The sequence below is a fragment of the Nanorana parkeri genome, unplaced genomic scaffold (assembly GCF_000935625.1).
Source record: "Nanorana parkeri isolate BGI_ZX_2015 unplaced genomic scaffold, ASM93562v1 scaffold823, whole genome shotgun sequence".
Taxonomy (NCBI): domain Eukaryota; kingdom Metazoa; phylum Chordata; class Amphibia; order Anura; family Dicroglossidae; genus Nanorana; species Nanorana parkeri.
This window is the reverse complement of record NW_017307091.1, coordinates 150,814-166,904: the sequence shown is the minus strand read 5'-3', so window position 1 is coordinate 166,904 and position 16,091 is coordinate 150,814. Positions and strand designations below refer to the sequence as shown.

Here is a 16,091-nt window from a genome sequence, read left to right as displayed (position 1 = left end):
TGTTTCATGTAATGCATGTTTCAGTGTAATTCCCCTTCTTTGATTTCAGGTGACTGTCCTTGCCCTCGGAGTAATGCAAAGGCCCGAAAGAGTCACCAAGTGGCGAAGGAGGATCCTGAGGAGGATTCAGGGCTCTTCATCCCTGTAGGTAAGGACCAGTGTCTCTGACAGCTTGCTCCGATGTGACCTCTGCTTCCAAGCCATGGTGGCTTCATTCTTCGCTTGTAAAACACCTTATCCCCATTATAGTCATCTGTACATGTTAGGGGTCAGGCTGCCCAACTATCATCTCTGCTTCTGCCAGATGTACAGCTCCCGGATGAGAAGAAGAAAAGGAAGCGGCTTCCAAGTAAGAAGAAGAGAGGGAACAGGCTAGAGGATGATGAAATCCCAATATCGTGTGAACAGGACCAGGAGCTGGAACGAGCTCTGGAGGATGGAGCCAAGCAGCACAATCTCACAGTCGTTAATGTCCGCAATATCCTACATGTGAGTGACCCGCTGATTATTCTGCCCTGTCGTATCACTCCGAGGTTCCAAGCTGTAATATTACTTCTGACTTCCTTCCTGCCTCCGAAGGGTTGTTGTAGACATAGGTGACTGGATCCACTTTAATTCAAATGGGGAAGAAAGGTTATGAATATATTGTGTATCTAGATAAATAAATATATATATATAGCGGTGGTCCCCTATTATTATCAGCAAAAGAAGAACAATTCCCCAACAGAAGGGGATCCCACCAACTCAAATATACAAAGAGTTTCAATAAAAAAGTATTTATTAAACTAACTTGAAGTTACCATTTAAAATTCATATGACACATGTATCAAAAGACAAAAACAGACACAAATACATAGAACAGTTCTCGGCTCAATAGAGGGAATTGTGCAATTTAGAAACATATTTATAAAGTGAACGGTGCACTCCCGGAGATCTCTTATTTGAAAAAATATGTATATGTATAATCCTCCAGATAAGCCTTCGGAGATAAATGGATTGAATATTTGAAACAGTGGTGGGATCCCCTTCTGTTGGGGAATTGTTCTTTTGCGGATCTACGTTTGGCAGAGGAGTGATTGATCCTAAGGTGTCTGGGGGGTGGGAGCGCATGTAAGGTGCTGTGTGGGAGGGGCTTGTTTTAGACATAGGCAGGGCTTGAAAAATTTTATGGTGTCTCACCAGTCAGTCAAAAATGTCACCAGTTAGTTTTTTTAGTAAAACATAAAAGTCAGGGTCACGTCGGGTAAATAGACACCAAACATGTCAAGCCTTAAAATTGCGTGCGCCCACAAAAAACGCCCATAGGCGGCGATTAAAACGCTTTTACTGCTCAGTGTTATCAGTGATTAATGTCTCTAAAATGATTGCACTCTGACATTTGCGGCGATATGTAACATGTGCAGCATAATAGGCGCAATCGTCGTTTTTGCACGTAGGCACACCCAACACATATCTGCGTGTGTATGTGGGGGGCGGGGACTTACAAAAATGTTTTCTTTTTACTCTAGGGAACCCCAGAGAAGCTGATGAAGCAGAGATCTGTCACAGAACTAAGGCTGAGCGGTGAGGGGAGAGAGAGGCGCCGGCTGTCAGATCAGATCCAGGCCGAACGTCTCTCTCCTCACCACTCGGCATTAGTTCTGTGACAGCGGCTCTGCCCGCCCCCCCCGCCAGCTGCAGTTTTACACATAGGTGACTGGAGCCACTATGATATCTAAATATGGCAGAGGAGTGATGGATCCTAAGTAGGGATGTCCATATACTCCTTTTTTAAGACCAAGTACAAGTACTTCCCCTCATGTACTTGCCGATACCAATTACCAATACTTTTTCTTAAAGGGTCAGGTGACATTTTTAAAAAAACAATAGACTAATGATTTTAGGCCAATTTGTTTATGATTATGAAGAACTTTAATTTAAGACTGTTTTAGAACAATAAAACATTTTACCTATTCATGTTTTCAACCGCGAAAGTGTGGGACCGCCCAGGCGGTATTGCGGCGGTTTGACTGTTGGATGTGGGGACGCACTGGGGGTCCCAGCGTGCATTTTTGGTTGCTGGGCCTCCAGTGCGTCCCTGCACCTTATCAGGAGGAGTTGGCTACCTCCTGGTACACCTGCATGCAATTTATCGACTGCATTAATATGCTCACACTTGGAGACTCGTATGCACAGAGTTAGGACCACACTTTGCAGAGGTGCCTTGGCACGGCGGTGTGGCTTCTACATATTTTTGGCCAAAAGTTTGTGCAACTAAAACCTCTGTTTTTTTTAACGCATACTGTTAGACAGGGTAATTTGTTTTGTTGCAGGCTGGCTGGCAGGTGAGCTGGGGATTTTTTTGTGTGTTTTGTACTTGTGAAAGCTAGCATCGGTATCGGGACATCCCTAATCCTAAGGTACCTGGGGGATAGGGGTTGTGTAAGGTGTCGCTACGGGATCATTGGTTCTAAGGACGTGTAAGGTGCTTGGTGGGGGTTTGTTGTAGACATATCTAACTGGATCTACTATGTGTCCTTTCTGGTTGTTTCTGCAGGAAGTGATCACCAATGAGCATGTTGTAGCCATGATGAAAGCTGCTATTACAGAGACGGAAGTTCCGTCTCCCTTTGTAAGTATAACCTCACTTCCTGTGTATCAGGATTTCTTTCCCTCGTGCCACCTGTAGTGATTCACCTAAGCCCAAGTCCCCCACCCCCCCCTTGTAGTAACACCCACTTCCCATTCATTTGGTATTTCTAGATTCATCTGATGAGGAATACCAACCACAGAGGTGTGGAAATTTAAAAAACTACTTGCCCAAGGGCTAAAGCGAGGGCCCAATCTACTTGTCCCAATGCAAAAATATTGTTTTAATCAAAACTAGGGATGCACCGATATAGGTTTTTCGGTATCGTGTACAAGTACAGATATTTTGCTTTCGGTACTCGCCGATACCGAGTACCGATACCGCTGCTTCCGCTGGCATGGAGCCTCCCGGGCAATCAGGAAGCCGGGCAGCGGGTAATGACATGCCACCCGGCTTCCTGATTGCCAGGGAAGCGGGCTCCATGTTGTTTGACCGGCGAGTAATGATCCTGATTGGCTGGGAAGCCGGCTCGATGCTGTCCAGCCAATCAGCAAGGAGCCGACTTCCTGGCCAATCAGGAACCTGGGAGGCAGGAATTACTCGCCGCCCAACTTCCTCTGACCGGAAGTTCTGGTATCAGAGCATTTGGACCAGCACAAATACTTGGTATCGGCACCGATACTATCGGTGCATCCCTGTTCAAAACCGCATTTGACTGTGCTAAATATCACGCTGACCAATGAGTGCTTGCAATGTGTGAGCGAAATTTAAAATGCATAGCACAGGCCTGCGCTGGACAGCAGTACGGGGTACAGATAGTACACACGTACTGGCGGAGGAAGGTAAGTGTAGCCGGGGGGTGGGAGAGGCGGTGCCAGATTTGATCGTATAATTCGGGGGGGGTGGACAAGATCGCTGCTTGTTTTATAAAGTGATCTGATCAGATCGCTTGTATATAACGAGCGGCGGCTCCCCACTCTACATTTAGCTCTGCTTGGCCGAAGCCGGGCTAAATGTACAAAAAACGACTCGCCTGGCGCCCGGAACTGCATGTCTCAGTGATAGCACAGAGCAGACGAAGAAAGGAAGTTCTTCGTCTGCTCTGCGGGCTCTATGGTGAGCTCCCGTGCCGTGGTGACGGGTGGACAGGATCGCCGCTTCTCGCTTCATACAAGTGATCTGATTAGATCACTTGTATGAAAACGAGCGGCGGCTCCACAATATGCATTTAGCTCTGCTTGTCCGGAGCGGGGCTGAATGTATTAAAAAAACGACTCGCCTGGCGCCCGGAACTGCATGTCCTGGGCGTCGGGCGATAGGAATTCCACACCCCTGCAACCAGATGAGATCTGTCACCATGGATATTGATTTTTATGTTTGTTTGTTCACATTCTCATTGTTCTGTTTCCCAGGAGCCAAAGATGACCCGGTCCAAGCTGAAGGAGGTGGTGGAGAAAGGAGTGGTGAGTGTTGTGTAGATACATGGACCTGGTGTGTGAATATGTATGTACATGGATCATGCGTGTGTATGTAACATGTGCTTCCCATCAGGTCATCCCTACTTGGAATCTCTCTCCAATCAAGAAAGCCAACAAAGTGCAGGTGAGATTTGCACCTTGTCATCACTGTCCCTCTTCTCCTCTGCAGCTCCCATCACTCACTTCTCTTCTCTCACTGACAGGCGCCCCAGTTTATGGACATTCATCTAGAAGATGAAGATTCATCTGATGAGGAATACCAACCAGATGAGGAAGAGGAGGACGAGACGGCTGAGGAGGTGAGTGCTGAACAGGGGTTAGTCTGAGAAGGGGACATCTTCTCATACCCCGGTGATGTACCCAATAGGAGGGGCAGAGACACAAACTACTGGGCGAAATCTCACCATTGTGGGAGGGGCAGAGTCACAAACTACTGGGGGAAATCTCACCATTGTGGGAGGGGCAGAGACCCAAAGTACTGGGGCAAATTTTACGATTGTGGGAGGGGCAGAGACACAAGCTACTGGGGCAAATGTTACCATTGTGGGAGGGGCAGAGACACAAAGTACTGGGGGACATCTCACAGTTGTGGGAGGGGTAGAGACACAAACTACTGGGGGACATCTCACCGTTGTGGGAGGAGCAGAGACGCAAACTACTGAGAGGAAATCTCACCATTGTGGGAGGGGCAGAGACACAAAGGACTGGATGGAAATCTCACCATTGTGGGAGGGGCAGAGGCACAAAGTACTGGATGGAAATCTCACCATTGTGGGAGGGGCAGAGACACAAACTACTGGGGAAAATCTCACCATTGTGGGAGGGGCAGAGACACAAACTACTGGGGGAAATCTTACCATTGTGGGAGGGGCAGAGACACACTACTGGGGGAAATCTCACCATTGTGGGAGGGGCAGAGACACAAACTAGTGGGGGGAATCTCACCATTGTGGGAAGGACACAGTCTGCAGTGAGTTAGCCCTGGATGTATTCTGTGGTATGAAATTTGCACTGATCCTAATGATACTCTGTTCAGAGCCTGCTGGAGAGTGACGTGGAGAGTACAGCATCCTCCCCCCGCGGACACAAACGCCAGAGAGCGCAGCATTTGTCTGAGTCTCAGGAGGACGAATCGGTAGAGTGTCAGGTAATGGAGGTTACAGCATTATTTGTGTAGCTGGGTCGGCGTGCAATCAGGAGATCTTGGGGAGACTAATGCACTGTGATGGTTTTCTCAGAATGCTTCACCTTCCATTTCGAGGCATATGAGCTTTGAGTCCATCCCTATGGGTCCTCCACCGCCTCCCAAGGCCAAGCACACCCAAGACATCAACTTTATGGAGGAGCTGCACGCAGTGGATGAGGAGTTGGAACGAAACATTGTCACTATGGATACGTTCCAGGTGAGGCACGCTCCTTGTGTCGCACAATGTGTTTGGACCTCGGACACCATGTGACTTGTCTTCCCTTCTCTACTTCCAGCCCCTGGATGAAAGCCTGATTGCCTTCCGTACACGATCCAAGCGGCCTCTAAAGAATGTGCCCATCGGGCAGCTGGAGGCGAAGCTTCGGGCTCCAGACATCACACCAGATATGTATGACCACAGCACAGCAGATGATGAGTACTGGAAGATGTGGCTGTGCAGCCTTATGCAGGAAGATGTAGGAAATGAGGGTGAGTGGAGACAAGTTCTCCAGAAAAGAGTTTCACAGGCTTCACTTTACTTCCACAGGAAAGGCACAGGCTATGTGACAGCCGAGTCCTTATCTGAATTCAGCCATGCTGGGATGGACTTGGGGCTATGAGAGGTGCTGTAACGGATACTTGTCAATCTGAATATGACGGCACTTGGGCTTCCAATCCGATCCGACCCCCTCCAACCCAGTCCAGTGCCGCTTTTAAGATAAGGACCGCACACAGCCCTCTGATCTTACGGAGAAGTTACAAATGCTCTTTTCTCTTTCAGATGAATGTGATGATGACGATGACCCAGAGTACAACATTCTGGAGGATTGGGACGAGCCAGATACTGAGGATCTGCGCAATGATCGAGCCGTAAGGATCACCAGTAAGTCGGTGTGCTATGAGTGTGATTGGTGAGGTATCAGGAATAAGATTTCCTATGGACTGTGTCGTCATGTTTTATTTGTAGACCTAAAGTTATTCACTAAGGTATGTATGTCGTACACGTCCCACCTTGTATGTGGGACGTGTAAGGTGCCATGGGGTTCAGTTTATAATGGAGTTGTAAGGTGCCAGGGGGTGTTGGGTATGATGAAGTAAAGTGCCAGGGAAGAGAGTGTATGATGGAGGTGTAAGGTGCCAGTGGGGGCAGTGTATGATGGTGTAAGGTGCCAGGGGGGGCAGTGTATGATGGAGGTGTAAGGTGCCAGGGGGGGCAGTGTATGATGGAGGTGTAAGGTGCCAGGGGGGGCATTGTATGATGGAGGTGTAAGGTGCCAGGGGGGGCATTGTATGATGGAGGTGTAAGGTGCCAGGAAGGGCAGTGTATGATGTGGGTGTAAAGTGCCAGGGGGGGCATTGTATGATGGAAGTGTAAGGTGCGTGCGAGGAGGGGCGTTGTATGATGGAGGTGTAAGATGCCAGGAAGGGCAGTGTATGATGTGGGTGTAAGGTGCCAAGGGGGGCATTGTATGATGAAAGAGTAAGGTGCCAGGGTACCTTGTATGTGGGACGTGTAGAGTGCCATTGGGGCGCAGTATATAATAGAGGTGTAAGGTGCCAGGGGGTGCGGGGTATGTGACATGTCTAAGCTGCCAGGGGGGTGCATTTTATGGTAGTGCTCACTTTACTTTTGTTTGTGATTTACAGAGAAGGAGGTGAACGAGTTGATGGAGGAACTCTTTGAGACGGTGAGCGTCGCGTATTTCGTCTCCGCACTCTTCTGTAGTTCTCCACTGTCTCTCACAGTCGATCTTTCTTCAGTTTCAGGATGAAATGGGACTCTCGCAAGTGGAAGATGATGGACCGGATGACGAGGACAGTAATTCTGACCCTTTCCCGGATTTCAACACCCCGCAAGCCATAAGGTAAGACAACACCCTGATAGCAGCCTGGTGAACACCCTCCTCCTGACGAAGGGGCAGGACAGCTACAGACCCAGCTGGACCTGTTTGGGATGGGAGGTAAAGGAACTCGGGGTGCTGGCTGTCCCCCTTCACTGGAGTTGTGCTGATTGGGGGGGTCACACTGCCCCAACAAATGTTTATAATGTTAGTTAAGCTGCTATTATGAGCATGTTGTTGCAACCGGTCGAGTCTGTGGCCACTAAGCTCTTCCATGTCAGGGGCCCAATCTCTAGCTTGTCACTTTATGGGGACATAACAGGCACTCTTCTGGCTTGTCTGTCCCATATTGTGTATCCAGGACTGGACTATAGTAATAGCATTTCTATGAATGATATTGAAATTGGATCACCTACTCACCTATTCAAAGCAGAGAAGAAAGTACTTGTGTGTATGTGTCCCTCTGTGCCCCATATCCCTTGCCCTCTATGCCAAATATACCACCTCTTCTACACCCCATATCCCTTGCCCTCTACATCCCATATCCCTTGCCCTCTATGCCAAATATACCTCCCCTTCTACACCCCATATCCCTTGCCCTCTATGCCAAATATACCTCCCCTTCTACTCCCCATATCCCTTGCCCTCTACACCCCATATAACTTGCCCTTCACACTCACAATACCTCCCCTTGTATACCCCATAACGTTTCCTCTATGCCTGATAAACCTTGCCCTCATATCCCTTCATACTTTTATTTCATCCACTATTCCGCAGGTTTGAGGAGCCTCTGGCCAACCTGTTGACTGAGCAACATCGCACAGTGAAAGCCCAACTGGAGTATCTGCGTATGAGGAAATCCATGATGAAGACCGATGATGATAAATGTTCAGCAAGAGACCCAGAAACACAGAGGCCGCCTCCGGCCCCCAAAGCCCCCCCAGTCTTGACCCTGGACGCAGCACAGAGGAAGAGACTGCAGCAGCAGATGCAGCAGGTAAGGCCTCCTCTGTCTTCGACCATCTCTAGTGAATTTGGTGTTCAGCGTGCTAACCCTTCTTCTGTCTCACAGCACGTCCAGCTCCTGACGCAGCTTCATCTCCTGACCTTCCGTAACCCCCGCCTGAGCGTGGAAGCTGAGACTGCACAAATGTACCTGGTAATGGTGTTTTCCAGTATTGTATGTAGGGGCTGCGACACTGGTAATGGCGTCCCCCATGTGTAGTCCTGTATTGTATGTGGGGGCTGTGAGGATGGTAATGGCGTCTGCCATGTGGTTTCCTGTATTGTATGCGGGGGCTGTGAGGACGGTAATCGCGCCCCCCATGTGTAGTCCTGTATTGTATGTGAGTGCTGTGAGGACAGTAATGGCGTCTGCTGTGTGTCTTCCTGCATTGTATCTTTGGGCTGTGAGGACGGTAATGGCGTCTGCCGTGTGTTTTCCTGTATTGTATGCGGGGGCTGTGAGGACGGTAATGGCGTCTGCCGCGTGTTTTCCTGTATTGTATGCGGGGGCTGTGAGGACAGTAATGGCGTCTGCTGTGTGTCTTCCTGCATTGTATCTTTGGGCTGTGAGGACGGTAATGGCGTCTGCCGTGTGTTTTCCTGTATTGTATGCGGGGGCTGTGAGGACGGTAATGGCGTCTGCCGCGTGTTTTCCTGTATTGTATGTGGGGGCTGTGAGGACGGTAATGGCGTCTGCCGTGTGTTTTCCTGTATTGTATGTGGGGTCTGTAGGGAAGAGAGTCAGTTGTGCTTTTACTTTCTATGGAGACCTGGAATGTGTATGTAAATGTGCAATTCCCTGTCTGCTTCCCTTAGGTAGAGCTATCCAGCTTTGCAGAGAGCTCCTCTCAGTCCCATCAACAAACTCCTGAGTTCCAGAGTGCATTCCATTCAGACAACCTGCGGGAGGCGCTGCAGTTGATCCCCCTGGTACATAGCCAGGTTCCAGAGGACCCCGAACCTCTCAAACCAGCCAGAAAGAATGGTAAGTGATGGAGCTCATCCACTGCCACCATGTATTTGGTACTGGTGGCGCTCACACAATGTACCCATGTCACTGGATGGGTAATGGGGTAAATTGTACAGTGTCATGTCATATTTTTGGATGGGTAATGGCAGAGCTAATCCGATGTACCCACCCTACCGGAGGATTAGGATTGTGTTTGACCAGGGGTGCCCACTAAGTCGATCGCGATCTACCAGTCTATCGCAAAGTGAAGACTGGTAGATTGCGATCGGCTTACTGACCTGTGTCCTGTCCTCCCGCGTTGCTTGTGCGGCTGAATGTGTCAGACGCTACAGAGAGGAAGGTGCGGGACACCTCTCCCCGTGTGCAACGCCAGCTACACGAGCACCGCGGGAGGACAGGACGCCGACGTACGAGAGGATACTTGGGAAGCTGCTGCAGTGAAGGTAAGAAAAGACAGAGAGGAGAGAGACAGCAGAGAGAGGGAGAGGAGAGAGACAGCAGAGAGAGACAGCAGAGAGAGAGACGAGAGAGACAGCAGAGAGAGAGACGAGAGAGACAGCAGAGAGAGAGACGAGAGAGACAGCAGAGAGAGAGACGAGAGAGACAGCAGAGAGAGAGACGAGAGAGACAGCAGAGAGAGAGACGAGAGAGACAGCAGAGAGAGAGACGAGAGAGACAGCAGAGAGAGAGACGAGAGAGACAGCAGAGAGAGAGACGAGAGAGACAGCAGAGAGAGAGACGAGAGAGACAGCAGAGAGAGAGACGAGAGAGACAGCAGAGAGAGAGACGAGAGAGACAGCAGAGAGAGAGACGAGAGAGACAGCAGAGAGAGAGACGAGAGAGACAGCAGAGAGAGAGACGAGAGAGACAGCAGAGAGAGAGACGAGAGAGACAGCAGAGAGAGAGACGAGAGAGACAGCAGAGAGAGAGACGAGAGAGACAGCAGAGAGAGAGACGAGAGAGACAGCAGAGAGAGAGACGAGAGAGACAGCAGAGAGAGAGACGAGAGAGACAGCAGAGAGAGAGACGAGAGAGACAGCAGAGAGAGAGACGAGAGAGACAGCAGAGAGAGAGACGAGAGAGACAGCAGAGAGAGAGACGAGAGAGACAGCAGAGAGAGAGACGAGAGAGACAGCAGAGAGAGAGACGAGAGAGACAGCAGAGAGAGAGACGAGAGAGACAGCAGAGAGAGAGACGAGAGAGACAGCAGAGAGAGAGACGAGAGAGACAGCAGAGAGAGAGACGAGAGAGACAGCAGAGAGAGAGACGAGAGAGACAGCAGAGAGAGAGACGAGAGAGACAGCAGAGAGAGAGACGAGAGAGACAGCAGAGAGAGAGACGAGAGAGACAGCAGAGAGAGAGACGAGAGAGACAGCAGAGAGAGAGACGAGAGAGACAGCAGAGAGAGAGACGAGAGAGACAGCAGAGAGAGAGACGAGAGAGACAGCAGAGAGAGAGACGAGAGAGACAGCAGAGAGAGAGACGAGAGAGACAGCAGAGAGAGAGACGAGAGAGACAGCAGAGAGAGAGACGAGAGAGACAGCAGAGAGAGAGACGAGAGAGACAGCAGAGAGAGAGACGAGAGAGACAGCAGAGAGAGAGACGAGAGAGACAGCAGAGAGAGAGACGAGAGAGACAGCAGAGAGAGAGACGAGAGAGACAGCAGAGAGAGAGACGAGAGAGACAGCAGAGAGAGAGACGAGAGAGACAGCAGAGAGAGAGACGAGAGAGACAGCAGAGAGAGAGACGAGAGAGACAGCAGAGAGAGAGACGAGAGAGACAGCAGAGAGAGAGACGAGAGAGACAGCAGAGAGAGAGACGAGAGAGACAGCAGAGAGAGAGACGAGAGAGACAGCAGAGAGAGAGACGAGAGAGACAGCAGAGAGAGAGACGAGAGAGACAGCAGAGAGAGAGACGAGAGAGACAGCAGAGAGAGAGACGAGAGAGACAGCAGAGAGAGAGACGAGAGAGACAGCAGAGAGAGAGACGAGAGAGACAGCAGAGAGAGAGACGAGAGAGACAGCAGAGAGAGAGACGAGAGAGACAGCAGAGAGAGAGACGAGAGAGACAGCAGAGAGAGAGACGAGAGAGACAGCAGAGAGAGAGACGAGAGAGACAGCAGAGAGAGAGACGAGAGAGACAGCAGAGAGAGAGACGAGAGAGACAGCAGAGAGAGAGACGAGAGAGACAGCAGAGAGAGAGACGAGAGAGACAGCAGAGAGAGAGACGAGAGAGACAGCAGAGAGAGAGAGAGGAGAGAGAGACAGCAGAGAGAGAGGAGAGAGACTGAAAGTGAGAGAAGAGGGGAGACGGCAGAGAAAGTGAGAGAAGAGGGGAGACGGCAGAGAAAGTGAGAGAAGAGAGGAGACGGCAGAGAAAGTGAGAGAAGAGAGACGGCAGATAGAAACAGGGGAGAGCGCGAGGAGAGAGTGGCTGTTCACACCACAAAGTCTGTGTTCCAGAGCGTTCAGCCTCTAGAACGCACTGGAATGCAAGCTGGTCGGCTCATGCTTGCAGCATTTTTGTAGATCGCACTCGACTGGTATGCAGGTACTAATGTGCCTGCGTTCCGGGTGCGGGAGGGCGTGGCTGTGGTGCCATTGACTTCAATGCACCGCCACGCCCCCTCCCACCCCTGAATGCATGTGTTTTTTTTTATTGGTAGATCTCATTGAGCTCGTCATTTGAAAAGTAGATGAAAAATTGCGGCCGCCCCTGTGTTAGAGCTATACAAGAGGGAAATATCAGCCATCTATATATCAGCTTATCACATGATTCATTTCTGGCTCATTGGAGCACAGAGGGCCTATGGGGAATCAGTCCGCTTTATAAGAAGGTTGGACTTTGCGTGTGAAATACCCCAGATGGCTATAACCCTCCTCCACTGATGGGCCCTTCAGTCTTGGCTTGTCTGTAGGTGGTGACTTTGGATCCTATGCCCCACATTCTTTGAATTTGTAGATAGTTTGTTATAGGCTGCTGCCTACTACCACTATATATTTCTTCAGTACAGGACACAAATGTGCAAGCCCTTGCTACCATTGCACTGATTTACATATCATTGTACATGCCCGTTCTGGGAAAGGTAAGGCTCTGCCTTTTTCTGTGATGGCACATTTACTAGATCTGTCAGTGCCTCTTGGGGTTTTCTGCATCCGGAGCCAATGTCATATCACCTAGTGATACCTGCATATTACCAAGACCCCTGAAACTGCCCGTGTCCTCTACTGTATTCCCAGGAATTAATTTTACTGCCAAGGCAAACATCCTATTACGGTATTCTCATCAGTATTTGTGATTTTATCCCTGCAGTCAATGAGGTGTCTGATTTGCCCAAACACACTGCGTGGGTTATGGCTACTAGGCCAGTGTTTATGTACCCAGAGCTGCTGCCTGTGTGTGCCATGAGAGCCCGGGGCCCCAGAGACAGGGTCTTCTTCACCAAGGCTGAGGACAGGTAAGACCTGATGAGGCTATCACCCCCCCACTCCCTCTCCATGGCACAGACGATGTTCATGTCATTGTCGTCCTCTCCTTGCAGCTTGCTGGCTCTTGGATTGAAACACTTTGAGGGAACAGATTACTCCAAACAGCTGATCAGCAAATATCTGTTAACGGCCAAAACTGCTCAACAACTGACCGTACGGATCAAGAACCTGACCATGAAGAAATCTCCGGATAATGTCATTAAGGTGAGGCCGGCGGGAAGATTGGAACAGAACCTCACATGGCATGGATGTGGTTATCACTGGGAGTACTGCCATCATGGGGTAGGGCGGGGCTAATTGCTAAGCCCGCTGCTATTGTGTAGTATAGAGAGCTTATCGTTGGGCTAGCTGCCATGATAGGGTATGGAGGGCTCATTGCTAGCATGATGGGATATAGAGAGCTTGTTGCTGGGCTAGCTGCCATGATAGGGTATAGAGGGCTCATTGCTGGCATGGTGGGATATAGAGAGCTTATCACTGGGCTAGCTGCCATGATGGGGTATGGAGGGCTCATTGCTGGCATGGTGGGATATAGAGAGCTTATCGCTGGGCTAGCTGCCATGATAGGGTATAGAGGGCTCATTGCTGGCATGATGGGATATAGAGAGCTTATCACTGGGCTAGCTGCCATGATAGGGTATGGAGGGCTCATTGCTGGCATGATGGGATATAGAGAGCTTGTTGCTGGGCTAGCTGCCATGATAGGGTATGGAGGGCTCATTGCTGGCATGATGGGATATAGAGACCTTTTTGCTGGGCTAGCTGCCATAATGGGGTATGGAGGGCTCATTGCTGGGACCACTGGCATGATGGGATATAGTGAGCTTATCGCTTGGCCCTTGGCAGTGATGGGGTATAGAAAGCCCAGCGCTCACCCCCACTACCACGATGGGGTATATAGGATCCATCGCCGAGCCCACTGCCATTATGGGGGTAGAGGGAGCTCATCTTTGTCTAAAGTCAGAGGGGGTGGAAGGGGATAATGGGAGGTGGGACTCCAGGGACAGATGTGATGGAGGGGCACACTGGGAGAAGTAACTCCATGATCAGAGACGGTGAAGAGACACATGGTGGGGGATGGAAGTAGTGATATGTATTGTAGTGTAGTGAAGCATATTTATAAATAGCTCTGCATTACCCTGCCCCCCCCTCCCCCCCAAATATATCACCTGCAGTGGACCGAGCAGTGCTCTGCGCAGTTACCCTCTATTGTTTCTGATTTGTCTATTTCCTTTCCTGACAGTATTACAGGAAGACCAAGATGTTACCCCCACTGAGCAGATGCTGCGAGGATGTCTCCCCTCAGGATCTATGCCCCCCGGTGGAGAGGGAGAAACACCGACTGCCGTTCTGGATGAAGGTAATGTGTGTGTACTAGTATCTGGAGCTGTCCAATATGTCCTCCTTTTACTGGGTCAGTCATACAAGCCTGGCCTGTCCTGCCATTACTGTGAGTGCTTAGTCTGCAGGCTCTGAACGCTCGGCATTGTTTGATATCTGAAGCTTCGTACTGCATTCTTCAAGGATATGAACACGTTCTTTGTGCTGAAGTCAGCTGCCATTGTTCCTTTTGGGAGCAGTGCTAGAGATGAAGGGTGCGTTAGGGTTGTCGGGTGCGTTAGGGTTGTCGGGTGCGTTAGGGTTGTCGGGTGCGTTAGGGTTGTCTGGTGCTTTGTAACTTCTTGCTGAAGGCTTGCGTTTCCAGGCAATGATCAAACCCCATGATGTCTGATGTGTTAGCCATGATGTACCCCATCTAATCATATTCACCTTCTTCTCACAGGCCAGTCTGAGCAGCATTGAGGCTTACATGGAAAATTTGGAGAAGAACACAAAATCAAGCGACTCCAAATACCCTCTGATCCTTCCGCCTGCCGTGGCGCTGACACTCAAACCCCTTCCCAGATGTTTCTATCGCAGATTGTGGCGCCAGAGGAGGCCTTCTGTACTAAAACCGCTTCTGATCCGTCCTAGTGCCAGCACCACCTGTACCCCAAAACTGTCAGCCAAACCTGTGGCCCCCCAGACTGTCCCCATCAGAATCATCGGCCAGGTGCCGCCTCTCCTGCAGCCTGCTGTTCCCGTGCAAGGAATTGTTAATATTCAGCCAGTCGGAGTGCCAATTGGCCGTAAGGGGCCTGATATTTGCATCCCCATCTCGTCTAATAAGAGGACGGCTCCGCTGTGTGGCAATACCTCAGCCGCTAAAGTGACTCGCGCCCCCGTTTCCCAGACCAGGATGATTATGCCTGCTACATCTAACCCACGAATCAGAAAGTCCTTGCTGGGTGGCATTCCTAAAATAAAGACGGTGCCCCGTACAGTTGGCATCAAGGCGGCTCCCTTGGTGCACTCCGCACCGGTCCTTTTCGCTGTGCCTAATGGAGCTCTGAAGCTGGTGCGTCTCGGCACTCAATGTAGCATCCTCCAGCCAGTTGGTGCCAGCACTGGGGTCCCGGTCACCACTGTCTTTCTAAATCCCACCCACATGCCTCTCAATTCAACCCTCATATCGCCTCCTTTCAAGCAGATCCAGGAGACAGTGTCTTTGGCCACTGATGTTGAAGGAGGCCGCAGCAGCCCCATAGTGGAGACCAAGACTTCTGTAAAGAAGGAAGAGGACGGCGAATGGGACTATATAACTGTTGAAGTGAAGGACGAGGTCAGCCCAGCTTGTGCAGGAGAAGGGAGCCCTGACGGGTCACTGAACCAAGATGGTGGGGGTTCGGAAGGTGCTGGAGAGCAGACGCCATCGGATGACAAACCTATAGATATTAAGCACGCTACTGATGTCGCAAGTCATGAGACTGTAAACAGTGAGACGTCAGCGGTAAATGTGCAGAGTAGCACCAGCGCTGGGGGTGCGTCTGGTAGTGCTGCAGGCGGGGGGCAGCCTCACTCTGAGGATATAAAGGAAGAGGAGCAGGATTTAGAGGTTTCTCCTAAGGATGAGATAGACCCAAAGCAGGAGGACTTGGAGGAACCTGAGGATGGCAACGCAGATGTCAATGAGCCACAGAAACAGGAGAGCGGAGGAGGGCCCGCAGACTCCCCAAAGAACACGTCATCTTCCACCGATGGAGACGTAGAGATGAGCAGTCCCTCCGCTGCTCCCCAAGATTACTCCAGTCCGCCGGGGGGACAAGACCTTGCCAATGATAAGGACGGTGCAGAAGAGGAAGAAGAAGAGGACTTTGATGACCTGACACAGGATGAGGATGAGCTGTCCTCTGCTTCTGAGGAGTCGGTTCTGTCTGTTCCAGAGCTGCAGGTAAGACTGATGCCGAGTCATGTCATAGGGTGTAGGGGTGCGGATATTTAAAAAAACAAACTGCTTGTTCACTAAAGCGGAGGCCCAATCTACTTGTCCTTCATGGTAATCTAATTGTCAAGATACAAAAAACTATTTTAACCAAAACCGTATTTAACTGTGCGAAGAAACACTTCACATTGGTCAGCTGACCGAGTGCTCGTGAGATTCATAATCCATGGCACAGGGACGGTATGGGGTACAGATACCAGTGGAGGGGAAGGATCGTTCGCTGAAAAGTAAG

The 16,091-nt window shown here is 50.4% G+C and overlaps 1 protein-coding gene across 1 annotated transcript in view; it reads left to right on the top strand.

Annotated features, from left to right (window-relative positions):
* Positions 1 to 16,091, top strand: part of LOC108794213 (GON-4-like protein) — a 32,432-nt gene that overhangs the window by 4,674 nt on the left and 11,667 nt on the right. Inside the window, 19 exon segments of the mRNA XM_018565215.1 lie at positions 50 to 148; positions 305 to 489; positions 2,537 to 2,611; positions 3,982 to 4,032; positions 4,121 to 4,171; positions 4,251 to 4,346; positions 5,084 to 5,182; positions 5,259 to 5,450; positions 5,530 to 5,722; positions 6,015 to 6,116; positions 6,881 to 6,921; positions 6,995 to 7,098; positions 7,852 to 8,071; positions 8,147 to 8,233; positions 8,896 to 9,064; positions 12,362 to 12,506; positions 12,591 to 12,741; positions 13,781 to 13,897; positions 14,321 to 15,808. Of these exon segments, the coding sequence (XP_018420717.1) occupies positions 50 to 148; positions 305 to 489; positions 2,537 to 2,611; positions 3,982 to 4,032; positions 4,121 to 4,171; positions 4,251 to 4,346; positions 5,084 to 5,182; positions 5,259 to 5,450; positions 5,530 to 5,722; positions 6,015 to 6,116; positions 6,881 to 6,921; positions 6,995 to 7,098; positions 7,852 to 8,071; positions 8,147 to 8,233; positions 8,896 to 9,064; positions 12,362 to 12,506; positions 12,591 to 12,741; positions 13,781 to 13,897; positions 14,321 to 15,808 (3,665 nt within the window).